General features: G+C 43.5%; 1 protein-coding gene and 1 pseudogene across 7 annotated transcripts in view; both read left to right on the top strand.

The window, feature by feature from the left end:
- LOC109027137 (polyadenylate-binding protein-interacting protein 1-like) lies at positions 1–2,304 on the top strand (annotated as a pseudogene).
- The window catches only part of TRIM26 (tripartite motif containing 26), a 29,568-nt gene extending 25,147 nt beyond the window's left edge, over positions 1–4,421 (top strand). For all 7 annotated transcript variants that reach the window (XM_019028741.3, XM_019028745.3, XM_019028744.3 and 4 more), the window contains one exon: positions 2,311–4,421. In XM_019028741.3, the coding sequence (XP_018884286.1) occupies positions 2,311–2,993 (683 nt within the window). In that variant the 3' untranslated portion in view covers positions 2,994–4,421. The remainder of the gene's footprint in view (positions 1–2,310) is intronic.
- The last annotated feature ends 10,568 nt before the right edge of the window (positions 4,422–14,989 follow it).

Genomic DNA, 14,989 nt, shown 5'->3' with positions numbered 1-14,989 from the left:
GTCTAGAGGGTGTTTCCCAGATGTACATCAAATATAGGAAACTCCGCCTGCAGAGATTCTGACTGCTCAGTTTTCCCCCAGGCAGCCTCTTTTGCATCAGGAAGAATTTCCCAGCTGCACAATAGAAGCCCCCCTCCCTCTTTGCACTTTCTAATCAGCCTACTCTTTAGTCTGCAGTAGAGGCCTCTGCTTGCTAGTCTGATCCTTCTTTGCCCTGTGTTTGCTTTTCTTTTTCCTATCCTCACAGGTCCTACCACCAGTCCTTTTCCTGTGGCCGAGCTTTCTCTCATCTTCCTGGCTGCATGGCTCCTATATTCAGAGCAAACAGCAGGGGCAACCGAAGACCAGAGGCCATATCCACCACAGGCCCCACTATTGTGCTCCCTCTCAGCCCTGCAGTTAGGTTGTACACTGCATACCAACCACCAAGGAGCGCCATCCACATAGACCAAGATGTGAATGGTGCCCCTTGGATTGTGAAGACTGGTGGTCTCCTCCTGGCCCACTTTCACACTTGCTTTCGTGAGAACCATTGAGGAGGTCGGCCTGTCTGGGAGCAAACAAGGCCCTGAGAGCTTCATCTAGTTCACAGGATAAAATCCCGTAGCAGAACTGAGTTAGCAGTGGTTAAACCTTAGGTGGTTGTAGCTTCTTTATTAATGTCTGAGCTGTCTGTGAATACCGTCAAATTTTACCTATCAGGTTATTCTAATTATAGAGAATCCTATGAGGATGATGGTGAGGATTATCCCACTCTGTCAGTACCTGTTCAGGGTTTCTTGAACCATCTTACAGAGCAGCCTGGTAGTTTTGAAACGGAAATTGAACAGTTTACAGAGACCCTGAATGCTTGTGTTACAACAGATGATGCTTTGCAAGAACTTGTGGAACTCAAGTTCCACAGAGGCCACATCTGTCCCAAATTTCTTTTTTTTTTTTTTTTTTTTTTTTGAGATGGAGTCTTGCTCTGTCTTCCAGGCTGGAGTGTAGTGGTGTGATCTCAGCTCACTGCGAGCCCCGCCTCCCAGGTTCACGCCATTCTCCTGCCTCAGCCTCCTAAGTAGCTGGGACTACAGGTGCCCACCACCATGCCCGGCTAATTTTTGTATTTTTGGTAGAGATGGGGTTTCACCATGTTAGCCAGGATGGTCTCGATCTCCTGACCTTGTGATCCACCCGCCTCAGCCTTCCAAAGTGCTGGGATTACAGGCGTGAGCCACCGTGCCCAGCCCCAAATTTCTCTTACATGGGAGCTCACCTGTGTAATTACCTGACATCATCTGACAGTTAGCACAGAGAGTAGCACCTTCTGCCAGTTTCTACTTCAAAGATGTCGGACTGAATATGACATTAAAGATCAAGCTGCAAAAGGGGATGAAGTTACTCCAAAACAATTTCATGCATTTGTACCCTTTCTGGGAGAGCTTTATCATAACCTGGAGATCAGAGGAACAAATGGACAGGTTACAAGGGCAGATATTCTTCAGGTTGGTCTTCAGGAGTTGCCGAATGCCTGAATGCCCTCTTTTCTAATCCCATGGATGACAGCTTAATTTGTGCAATAAAATTGCTGAAGTTGACAAGGTCAGTTTTGGAAGATGCTTGGAAGGAAAAGGAAGGACTGATATGGAAGAAAGTATTCAAGAAATTGAAAATGTTGCTATAGATGCAAGCTGTGGCAGAGACATGAAACAGATGCTCTTGAAGCTTGTAGAACTCCAGTGGAGTAATTGGGGTAGAGTCCATGCAACTTCATCATACAGAAATACAACAGCCAAAAAAGATCCCAATTACTATGTGAATGAACCAACATTTTATAGTGTTCATTCACATAGTAATTGTGTTTCATAGTGTTCCTTTCACTGCAGCTGATCCGGATTACCAAGAAGCGTATCAAGAGTTACTTGAAAAAGAGGACTTTTTTTCTGGATTATGAAGAAAATGGAACAGATTTTTCAGGGGCTGGTGATCCACACTTGGATGATATTAATGATGAGTTGGACCCAGAGATCCAGAGATAGAGGAAGCTTATGAAAAGTTTTGTTTGGAATCAGAGTGTAAGCGAAAACAGTCAAGTTAAATTTCAGTATATCATGTTTATAAAGCAGTTTAGTTATGGTGATCTAGCAGAATACAAAGCCAGAAAATGTGTCACACTTATACCAAATTAAGGAAGTTGAGTTATATTACTAATATATGCAACTTTAATTTTGTTTAACACTATCTGCCAAAATAAATTTTATTCCCTCTGACTTAAAAAACAAAACAAAACAGTGATGCTGTTTTTTTTTTTTCCCCTTGTCCCCACAGTGAGCGTCACCCTGGACCCACAGTCGGCCAGTGGGTACCTGCAGCTGTCAGAGGACTGGAAGTGCGTGACCTACACCAGCCTGTACAAGAGTGCCTACCTGCACCCCCAGCAGTTTGACTGTGAGCCTGGGGTGCTGGGCAGCAAGGGCTTCACCTGGGGCAAGGTCTACTGGGAAGTGGAAGTGGAGAGGGAGGGCTGGTCTGAGGATGAAGAAGAGGGGGATGAGGAGGAAGAGGGAGAAGAGGAGGAGGAGGAAGAGGAGGCCGGCTATGGGGATGGATACGACGACTGGGAAACGGATGAAGATGAGGAATCGTTGGGTGATGAAGAGGAAGAAGAGGAGGAGGAAGAGGAGGAAGTTCTGGAAAGCTGCATGGTGGGGGTGGCTAGAGACTCTATGAAGAGGAAGGGAGACCTCTCCCTGCGGCCAGAGGATGGCGTGTGGGCGCTGCGCCTCTCCTCCTCCGGCATCTGGGCCAACACCAGCCCCGAGGCTGAGCTTTTCCCAGCACTGCGGCCCCGGAGAGTGGGCATCGCCCTGGATTATGAAGGGGGCACCGTGACTTTCACCAACGCAGAGTCACAGGAACTCATCTACACCTTCACTGCCACCTTCACGCGGCGCCTGGTCCCCTTCCTGTGGCTCAAGTGGCCAGGAACACGCCTCCTGCTAAGACCCTGAGCCCTGACATCTGCCCCCGGCCCCAACCCTCAGATGCTTCACTTCTTTGGAATTCCAGGACTCTCAATGGGGGGACAGGATGCCTGGCCTAAGCACCTGGAGCAGGGGACCCCATATCCACTGGCAGCCACCTCCCCATTGCTGTGGCCCCCTGAAATCTCACTCAGTGCTATTGCTCCATCTACTGCCCTAATGGGGCTCTTTTCCCACCTCCTGCTGGTTTCCCGAGGGAACTTCTGACCCTGGAGTCCATGAGGGCTCCTTTCCTTTTTGACCACGACCTTGGCCCCAGCTCTGCACTCTCTGTGGAATAAGGGCCTGATGCAGCATTTTCTTGCCCAGTGTGGCAAGACCTCAGAAAAACCAGTCAATTACGCCTAAGATCATTTTGCTGTCCTTAAACCCCCCCAGGTTCCTTCTTGCACAAATCCACTCTGCTGCCCACCTTCCCTGGCATTTTAAACAGACCTACCCCACCCCAACTCAGAGTTAAGCATACATGGCAATGCTGAAAATAAACAATGAAAATCTGCTGAGGCTTCCCAGGCCATTTAAGGCCTGGAGTACCAGTGCATATCATCTCATGGGGTCCAGAGTGGAGTCCAGGCTTCTCTGAAACCAGGGCTGAGCATATTTCCATAGCCAAGGAGGTGGGACTCCCTGGAGCTATCTGTGGTCTTAGGGAAGGATCCAGACATACACGGCTTTGGGGTACAAGCTGTGATCACTGATCAATAAATTGTCTGTGGACTGGTCCTTGTGAGGGGAGTTTTAAGAATCCAGAACATCTTGCTCTTGATCAGCACATCCAAAAACACCAAGACAAACATCCGGTGGAGCAGAACCTCTCCTGCCTCGGGAGTTCTGACCGGGTTCCCCAGCAGGGTGTTAAGCCTCTGTCTCTGGCCCTACCAGCATCCAGGTTCCACTTTCGTAGGAGAGAGTGGAGATGGGAAGACAGGGAAAGGAAGGCAGCAGGAGGCCACAAGCCCACCAGGTCTTCATGTCAAGAGAGGGAGTAACATGTCTTCTCATTGCCCACGGACCCAACCTCTGTCCAGGTGCCCCTCATCATCATAGTTTAACACAAGCTCCCCTGCTCCAGCCAAATTGATCTCCCAGTCTTGTCCTTACCCATTCCAAGTGCTCTGCCAGCCCCTGTTCATCCAAGTTTTAAGTCCTCCACCCTGTTCTAAGAGACTGTTCCAACGGCTCTGGGCCTCAGTGGTCTCTTGACCACCATTGTCTCAGAGCTGCCCACTTTGTGTGTGTCACATGCTGCCTGAGTCACATGTACATCTTATTTCTGCCTCTAGTTTTGTAAGCTCCTGGAGGGCGGATAACATCTTATACTACTCTTGTATTCTTATGGCACCTAGTGCAGTGCTGGGCACAGAGTAGGTGCTCAATAAAGACTTGTTGATTGAACAGCCTGGAGATCTGTATTTGTAGGTCTATATATTATATCTCAAATGCCACCAGACATCAGTCTGGCTACAGAGAAATTCCACTGATAGCAGTAGCTGAAGGTTTTCCTTCTGTGCCTTCTGTAACAGTGTAACTTTGCTTTCTGTTCTCTGCACACATGCTGTCATTTCTGGAAGTCCCTCAAAAAGAGCCTACTGCGGAACACAAGACGAGTTGTCGCGTGGCTCCACCTTGTTATTCCTCCTGCAGTGGTGCCCTTGAGCTGAGGTCCAGCGTTTTGGAGCAAGTGATGACTCTCCCTGAGAAGGGAGACCTCCAGTATAGCACACCCAAAAATTCTTCCTTGGAAAATAAGCACTGCCTCAGAGGAAATAGAATGTGCAGAGATTCAGCCTTGCATCCTAACACAGTCAACTGTTTTTCTTGTCCTTTCTGATTTTTTTTGAGATGGAGTCTCACTCTGTCTCCCAGTTTGGAGTGCAGTGGCGCCATCTTGGCTCACTGCAAGCTCTGCCTCCTGGGTTCACGCCATTCTCCTGCCTCAGCCTCCCGAGTAGCTGGAACTACAGGCGCCCGCCATCACGCCCGGCTAATTTTTTTGTATTTTTAGTAGAGACGGGGTTTCACCATGTTAGCCAGGTTGGTCTTGATCTCCTGACCTCATGATCCACCCACCTCGGCCTCCCAAAGTGCTGGGATTACAGGCGTGAGCCATCGCGCCCAGCCGTCCTTTCTGATTTTTTAAATTGCCATCTTAAAGATGGAAAAGGGAGGATTATACGAAACTAACTGTAAAATTACGCTAGTGGCAAAGAGCATATTTCCTCTCTGTTCTCTAAGTTGTGGGCTCATGTAAATTTTCCCTTTTTATTTTTTATATTCATAGTTTTTCATTTTGTATAACTCTACTTGCGCATATGGTAAACTTTCTACAGTGCTTCTTACAAATAGGAACATTTCCCTGCCCCATTCCTCCCTCCAAAGACCCAGTTCATACCTTTCAGCAAACTATTTTGTGTTTGCCTTGATTTTTTCTAAATAACTCGTGTTTGGGGCCTTATCCTCTCATTTCCCACTGTGGAGCAGGAAGATGCAGCCCTCTACTCTCTCTCTCCTTTATCACACACACAGACATTCTCTTCCATCCATCACCATCCCTTCAGTGTGGTACTAACTGGTTAAACAAGTATTCAGTGTGCTTGTTATTACATCTGTGTAAAAGCTATTCACACCAGAGCTGTGCATGTGGCCACGATAATTTTTCCTTCCTGCAGAACCTTTTGTCTTCCTGGAGTTCCTTTTCCCTTTTTGCATCATTTCCTATGTCTTTATTACTTATTGGACTCCAAATTCCTTCACTGGTTGTCAAAATCTCCAGGTCCTCTTTCACCAGGTGTTCTTACCAGTTTTGTCTTGATGCATCTCTGAAGCCTCCTGGCCTTGAATCTGGAATAGCTGCTTCCTCACCTGTACGTGGCTTCCTGGATATTCCTTCACCATCATACTGGGGGTCCTGGATTGCTTCTATTTCTTTATCCTATGTTTTCTCTCTTAATTTACTTCATTTTCGTGGAACATTTTCTAGGAGTTTTCTGAGAAATGGTGCATGGAAGTTGAATTTTTAAAATCTCGAATATCTGGAAATATCTTTATCCCACTTTTATACTTAAGTAGGTTCCTTAAGTTTAGGATTCATGGTTGGAAATAATTTTCCTTCAGAATTTCAAAAGCATTGCTCCACTGCCCTCTGGCATCCTTTGTTGTTGAGAATTCTTGTGACACCCTGATTTCTGATCCTTTGTATATGGCCTGTTTTTTGTTTTTGTTTTTTACCGGAAGTTTTGGGTCTTATCTATGTTCTTACTCTTAAAGTTTTCTTCTCCTCCTCCCTTTCCTCCTTTCTCCTCCTTCCGTGGTCCCCCTCCTTTCTTCTTTTAGAGACAGGGTTTCACTCTGTCATCCAGGCTTGAGGGCAGTGGTGCATCATAGCTCACTGTGGCCTCAAAACTCCTGGGCTCCAGTATTCCTCCCACCTGAACTTCCTGAGTAGCTAGGACTACAGGAGCATGCCACCACACCTGGCTAATTTGTTTATTTTTTGTAGAGACGGGGTCTTCTTATATTGCCCAGGCTGGTCTCAAGTGATGCTCAGCCTCCCAATGCATTGGGATTAGAGGCATGAGACTCCATGCCTTTACTCTTAGATTTCTTGATGTGACTTTGTATGAGCTTTTCCCTCTGTTGTGCTGGTTAAATCAGTGGGCTCTTGCATTCTAGAAACTTATAGCTTTTCAGTTCTGGGAAATTTTATTGAATTATCATTATTATTTTTAGAGATGGAGTCTTGCTCTTTTGTCCAGGCGGGAGTGCAGTGGTGGGGTCATAGCTCACTGCCGCCTTGGAACTCCTGGGCTCAAGTGATCCTCCTGCCTCAGCCTCCTGACTAGCTGGGATTACAGGTGTGAGCCACCACAACTGGCTGAATTTTTATTATTTTAGAGACATGGTCTTACTCTGTCACCTAGGCTCTAGTGATGATGCACTCGTAGCTTACTTGTGGCCTTGAACTCCGGGGCTCAAGTGATCCTCCCACCTCAGCCTCCCAAAGTACTGGGATTACAGGCGTGAGCCACTGTGCCCTGCCTGAATTATTTCTTGTTGACTTTTCCTCCTATTTTCTGTATTCTCTCAAATCTGTTATCTCCAGGCTTCATATGTCTCCTGAATTCATTTATTAAGTACCCGTGATGTGCCAGGATGTTTCTAGGTTACAACAGTGATAAGGTTAACAAAGTTCTGCACTCTTGGAGGTTATATTCCAGCAAATGGTGACAGGCAGTATGTTAAAATTGAAAAAAAAAAAAGTAATTAGCACTATGCAAGGAAGTGAAATAAGTCTGTGATAGATAGTGACCTAGTATCTATTTTATAATGTGTGATCAGAAGGGAGTTCCCTGAGAAGATGGCATGAGAGCTGAAATCTGAATGGTGAGAGGGAAGGTCTAAGATCACATCAGCTAGAGGGAACAGCAAAGTCCTAAAGCAGGGACAAACTGGGTACAGAAAGAGTGCATTTAGAGTATGGTTGTGGGAGAACAGAAAGAGCCATAGATTTTCTCTTTTTTTTAAATAGAGATGGAGTCTTGCTCTGTTGCCCAGGCTGGAGTGCGGTGGCGTGATCTCGGCTTACTGGCAACCTCCGCTGCCCAGGTTCAAGCAATTCTCTTGCCTCAGCCTCCCAAGTACCTGGGACTACAGGCGCACACCACTATGTCTGGCTAATTTTTTTGTGTTTTTAGAAGAGACGGGGTTTTGCCATATTGACCAGGCTGTTCATGAACTCCTGACCTCAGGTGACCCACCTGTCTTGGCCTCCCAAAGTGCTGGGATTACAGGCATGAGCTTTAGAAAGGAACTTTTTAAAAACTGATGCATCCCAAGTACCCAGAATAATGCCTATCACATAAGTCTTGACCTGAGGCCGGACTGATGTGGCGCTGCTGTTGCTGCTGCTACTGCTGCCACCTGGCAAAAAAGAGATGGGAGACTGAGCACTCTCATGCACCGCCCCCTGGACAAATCCCATCGCCACTGCTACAGGCTGCTGTGAGACCAGGGCTTGAGAAGACTGCACTCCCTGTGGCTACTTGTCCTTGCTCTTCCACCTGAGAGGGGTCCTGCCCTCCCGGTGGCAAACCTGTAGTCATTATTCTGAGAGCTCAACCACCTGGGTCTGCATTCTGCCCCTGGGCCTGGCTGGGGCTGCTGCCGCCAAGCCAAGGCTAAGTTGAGGAGGGAGAGTAGAGATGGGGCACTTCCGCACATTCCTAGGACAAATCCCACCACTGCTGCTATGGGCTGGTGTGGACAAAGGTGTGAGCAGATGACACTCCCCACAGCTACTTGCTCATGATGCGCCAGCTGAGAGTGGCCCTGCCTTTCCTTGTTGCAGGACTACAGTGCAGCCACCACAGCCAGCCCACACCTGAGCATTCTGCCAGTGGTCTGGGGACCTCCCCATCTCTGTCTATCACAGCTAGCACCTGAATGCATTGCAGGGGGCCCTGAGGACAGGTCTGCCGGCCTGATCCCATCCCCCCAGTACACAAGCACATCGTCCAGGGGCCCGGAAATTGCCCAGCCCAATCTACCACCACTGGCATCTGAATCATTCCTGTCAGGATCTGAGGTCAGTCCAACTCAATCTACCAATACCACCACAACTGACACCCACCCACACATGCTACCAGTGGGTCAGGGTACTAGCCTGCCCAACTTGTCACAGCCACCACCAACACCAGCACAGACTGCTTGGGTCCTAGCAGGTTGTTCCACCACTGCTACTGCCATTACCCATTTCACACCAGCTTCCCAGGAGCCTGAGAAGTTGTCCACATGCCTGGCCCACCGCTGCCACTGCTAGCATCTGAGCGAGTCACCTGAAGGCCCAAGAATTGGCCCTCCAAGACCCACTAACACTGTTGTCAGTTTAAGCCACTCTGTGGGCCCAAGCACAGGCTCATTCAACCCACCGCTGCCATCACTAGGGCCTGAAGACTGGCCCACCTAGCATCTTACTTCCCAGCCAAACTTCACCACAGCTTTCACTAATAAGTGCACCTTAAGTCAATGAGGAAGTCACAGAAACCACTGATGTTCTATACTGCCAAATAAATCATACAGGGATCACACTACTATAGGTACTCAAAATCAAAGCCAAAGCACCCTACTCAACAAACAACATGTAAAATCTTTAGAAAAAAAATCCTCCCCTATGAAAGCAATTTCAAAAATGGAAGAAGTGACTGTTGCACTAAATGTGCAGATATCAACGTAAGGACACAGGAAACTAAAGAACAAAGAAATATGACACCAACAAAGGAACACAATACCTCTCCAGCTACAGTTATCAATCAGAAAGAAATTCATGAAATTCTAGATAAAGAATTCAAAGTACTGATTTTAAAGAAACTCAGTAGGCGGGGCACGGTGGCTCATGCCTGTAATCCCAGCACTTTGGAAGGCCGAGGTGGGTGGATCACGAGGTCAGGAGATCGAGACCATCCTGGCTAACACGGTGAAACCCCCTCTCTACTAAAAATACAAAAAATTAGCCGGGTGTGGTGGTGGGTGCCTGTAGGCCCAGCTACTCGGGAGGCTGAGGCAGGAGAATGGCGTGAACCCGGGAGGCGGAGCTTGCAGTGAGCCGAGATCGTGCCACTGCACTGTAGCCTGGGTGACAGAGTAAGACTCCATCTCAAAAAAAAAAAAAAAAAAAAAAAAGAAACTCAGTGATATATAAGAGAATTCTGAAAAACAATAGAAAGAAAAAAGATAATAATGTAGGATATGAATGAGGAATTTACTAAAGCAATAGATTGTTTTTTAAAAGAAAAATAGAAAATCTGGATATGAAGAATTTATTAAAGGAAATACAAAATACCTTTGAAAGTTTCAACAATAGAACTAGATTGGGGAGAAGAAAGAGTCTCAGAGCTTGAAGGCAGCTCTTTTGAAATAACCTAGTCAGACAAAAATAAAGAAAAAATAATTTAAAAAAATTCAATTTACTTTGCCTAGATAAAAAAATTAGCGAAGCCTTCATGATATTTGAGACAGCATAAAGCAACTGAATATATGAATTGTTAGTATCCCCGAGGATGACGAAGAAATGAAAGGATTAGAAAATCCATTTAATGAAATAATAGATGAAAACTTTCCAAGCCTAGCAAGGGATTTGGACATGCAGGTATAGGAGGCTCAATGTTTCCCAGGCAGATGCAATGCAAAGGGTCTTCTCCATAGCACATTATAATTAGACTGTCTAAAGTCAAAATAAAGAGCAAATTCTAAAAATAGCAACAGAATAGTGCCTAGTCACCTAAAAGGAAAACTCATCAGACTACCAGTGGATTTCTCTGCAGAAACCCTACAGGCCAAAAGATAATGGGATGGTATATTCAAAATGATGAAAGAAAATAACTGCCAGCCAAGAATATTAGATCCAGCCAAATTAAAGTATAAAGGAAAGAGAAATAAAGTCTTTCCCAGACAGGCAAATACTGAGGGAATTTGTTACCACTAGATCAGTCCTACAAGAAATGCTCAAGGGAGTCCTAAACCTGGAAGTGATAGGATGACATTTACCATCATAAAAACACACAAAAGTATAAAACTCACTAGTAAAGCAATCACACGAAGAAGAGAAAGGACTCAAATGGTGCCTCTACAGAAATCCACCAAACCACAATGACAAACAAGAAGAAAGGAACAAAGAATATATAAAACAATCAGAAAACAATATGACAGGAACAAAGTCTCATATATCAATAATAATCTTGAATGTAAATGGAATAAATTCTTTACTTGAAAGATGTAGAATGGCTGGATTTATTTAAAAAGATAATACACCTGTAAGCTGTTTCAAGAAACTCAGTAAAGTTTCTTACCAGTAAAGACAAATATAGACAAAGTAAAGGGATGGAAAAAGATATTCCATGCAAATGGAGACAAAAAGTGAGAAGGAGTAGCTATACTTATATCAGATACAACAGACTTTAAGTCAAGAATTGTGAAAAAAAAAAAGCCAAGAATGTCATTATATAATGAGAAAGGGATCAATCCAGCAAGAAGATTCAACAGTTCTAAATATATATACACCAAACACCAGAGCACCCACATTCATAAAGCAAATATTACTAGCTCTAAAGAGAGAGACAGATTGGAATACAATAATAGTGGGGGACTTTAGCACCTCATGCTCAGCATTAGACAGATTATCTAGACAGAAAATCAACAGAGAAACATTGGATTTAAACTGGACTTTAGAACAAATGAACCTAACATTTACGGAACATTCTATACAACAACTGCAGAATATATATTCTTGTCATCAGAACATGGAAACTTCTCCAACATAGACCATATATTAGGCGATAAAACAAGTCTCAATAAATTTTTAAAAATTAAAATCATATCAAGTATTTTCTCAGACCGCAATAGAATAAAATGAGAAATCAATACCAAGAGGAACTTTGGAAACTATACAAATACATAGACATTAAACCACATGGTCCTGAATGACCATTGGGTCAATGAATAAATTAAGATAGAAGGCCAGGCATGGTGGCTCACACCTGTAATCCCAGCACTTTGGGTGGCTGAGGCGGGTGGATCGCCTGAGGTCAGAAGTTCGAGACCAGCCTGGCCAGCATGGTGAAACCCCGTCTCTGTGAAAAATACAAAAAAATTAGCTGGGCGTGGTGGCAGGCGCCTGTAATCCCAGCTACTTGGGAGGCTGAGGCAGGAGAACAGCTTGAACCCAGGTGGTGGAGGTTGCAGTTAGCCGAGTTTACACCATTGAACTCCAGCCTAGGAGACAGGAGCAAAACTCCATCTGAAAAAAAAAAAAAAAAAAAAAAAAGAAATTAAGATGAAAATTTTAAAAAATCTAAAAACAAATGAAAATGGAAACATAAAACCTGTGGGATTCAGCAAAGGCAGTGCTAAGAGGAAAGTTTACAGCAATAAATGCTTACATCAAAAAAGTAGAAAGATTACAAATTAACAATCCAACAATGTACCTGAAGGAGCTAGAAAAGCAAGAACAAACCAAACCCCAAATTAGCAGAAGAAAAGAAATAATAAAGATCAGAACCGAAAGTAGAGACTTAAAGAAATACAAAGGATCAATGAGATGAAAAATTGGTTCTTTGAAAAGATATACAGAATTGATAAGCTACTAGCTAGACTAACAAAGAAGACAGAAGACCCATATGAACAAAATCAGAATTGAAAAAGGAGACATTACAACTGACATCACACAAATATTAAAGATCATCAGAGACTGTTATAAACAACTAGATAAAATTGGAAAATCTAGAGGAAGTGGATAAATTCCTGGAAACACACAACCTACCAAGACTGAATCAGAAAAAAATAGAAAACCTGAGCAGACCAATAATTAATAGCAAGATTGAATCAGTAATTAAAAGTCTCTCAAAGAAGAAAAGCCTAGGACTGGAGGGATTAACAGCTGAATTCTACTAAACATACAAAGAAGAACTAATACTGATCCTCCTGAAACTGTTCAAACAAGTCAAAGAGGAAGGAATTTTCCCTAACTAATTATATGAGGTCAGCATCACCCTAATACCAAAAGAAGACAGATACACCAGAACACCAACACAAAGAAAATTATATGTCAATATCCCTAATGAACATAGATACAAAATCATAGATAGATACAAAAATCCTCAACAAAATACTAGCAAACCAAATCCAACAGCACATCGAAAAATACTACATCAAAATCAAGTGGGATTTATAGTAGAGATGCAAAGATGTTTCAATACGAATAAATAAGCATGATACATATTATCAATAGAATGTAGAACAAAAACCATATGATCATCTTAATAGATGCAGAAAAAGCATTTGATAAAATTTAACATTCTTTTAAGATAAAAACATACAACACACTAGGCATAGACGGAACATACCTCAAATTCAAATGAGCCATATGTGACAAACCCATAGCTAACATGCTGAATGAGGAAAAGTGGAAAGCTTTTCCTCTAAGCACTGGAACAAGGCAAGGATGTCTACTCTCAATACTCTTATTCAACATAGTACTAAAATCCTAGCTATAAGAATCAGGCAAAAGAAAGAAACACAATGTGTGATTTCACCAAAAAACTCTTAGATTTGATAAATGAATTCAGTACAGTTTCAGGCTACAAAATTAATATGTAAAAATCAGTAGCATTTCTTTACATCAGTAATGATTTAGCCAACAAAGAAATCAAGAAGGCAATCTCATTTAGAAATTTTTGCTACCAAAAACAATTTAGGATTGAATTTAACCAAGGAGGCGAAAGATCTTTACAAGGAAAACTACAAAATACTGTTGAGAGAAATTCAAAACAACACAAATGGAAAAACACCTTATGCTCATGGATTGGAAGGAATATCAACATCATTAAAATGACCATATTGTTCAAAGTAATCTGCAGATTAAACGCAATCCCTAACAAAATATCAACATCATTCTTCACAGAATTTGAAAAAAAAATCCTAAAATTCATATGGACCAACCCCCCCTCCCAAAAAAAGCCCAAATAGCCAAAGAAATCCTGAGCACAAACAACAAATACTCTTGGATTAAAGGGAGTTTAGTAATTAATAGATTAGTAATACTTGCTACTAGAGACATTTTTGTCAGGTTTGTCAAATATCAGATGGTTATAGGTGAAAATCAAATCAAAACTACAATGAGATACTATCTCGCACCAGTCAAAATGGCTATTACTAAAAAGTCAAAAAGCAACAGATGCTGGCAAGGTTGTGAAGAAAAACGAATGCTTTTAACACTGTTGGTGTGAGTGTAAATTAGTTCAACCATTGTGGAAGACTGTGTGGCAATTCCTCAAAAACCTAGAGGCAGAAATACCATTCAACCCAGCAATCTCATTACTGGGTATATACCCAAAGGAATAGAAATCGTTCTCTATAAAGATACATGCATGTGTATGTTCATTGCAGTAGTATTCACAATAGCAAAGATATGAAATCAAACTAAATGCCCATCAATGATACACTGGATAAAGAAAATGTGGTACACATATACCATGGAATATTTTACAGCCATAAAAAGGAATGAGATCATGTCCTTTGCAGGGACATGAATGGAAGTGGAGGTTGTTATCCTTAGCAAACTAAAGTAGGAACAGAAAACCAAATACAGCATGTTTTCACTTATAAGTAGGATCTAAATAATGAGAACATATGGACACATGGCAGGAGGCGGGGGGAACAACACACACTGGGCCCTGTTGGAGGGCGGGGGTGGGAGGAGGGAGAGGATCAGGAAGAATAGCTAATGGGTGCTGGGCTTAATTCCTGGGTGATAGGATGATCTGTGTAGCTGACTACTATGGCACACATTTACCTATGTAACAAACCTGCACATCTTGCACATGTACCCCTGAACTTAAAAGTTGAAAAATTTTTTAAAAAACAAAAGCATTAGGGAGTAGCTGCCTATGGGAGTGAGGAGAATGAGAATAAAAATTGGGGAGAGAGGAGAAAATACAAATAAAACCAGAAGACCTTGCATGGGCTGATAATGATAGTGTTCCAAGAACTGAGAGGTATGACTGAGTCAACGCTCTACACTGGAAGTCTGAAAGAAGGAAAGAACTGAAAATGAAAGAGAAAATAAAGGCCATAAAGGCCATGTCTATAAAGCTTCCTTATAGACAGGAGAATGGGCCCCACATCCAGAGCAAAGTAAGCCCACCAGAGAGACAATGCATCTGCCTAGGCTCTAGTTCCCATTACAACCAGCTCACTGTCATCACGGTTCCTGGGCTCCAGAGAGATTCCCTTATAGGTCCCACCTTGCTCCTTACAATAACCCCTCTGGTTCTCTGAGGCACATCAGTGTGACTGCTCCTCACATAGTCCAGCAGCCCAGCAATTCTTTTGTGGGATCTCTTTGCCTCCTGCCCAGTAGTGGACAGAACTCAGCACTTGGAATTCAGGAACACCTACAAAAAGCATTAGGG

Source organism: Gorilla gorilla, chromosome 5 (assembly GCF_029281585.2).
Source record: "Gorilla gorilla gorilla isolate KB3781 chromosome 5, NHGRI_mGorGor1-v2.1_pri, whole genome shotgun sequence".
Taxonomy (NCBI): Eukaryota; Metazoa; Chordata; class Mammalia; order Primates; family Hominidae; genus Gorilla; species Gorilla gorilla.
Note: the sequence above shows the minus strand (reverse complement) of the source record. Positions and strands in the feature narration are given on the sequence as shown.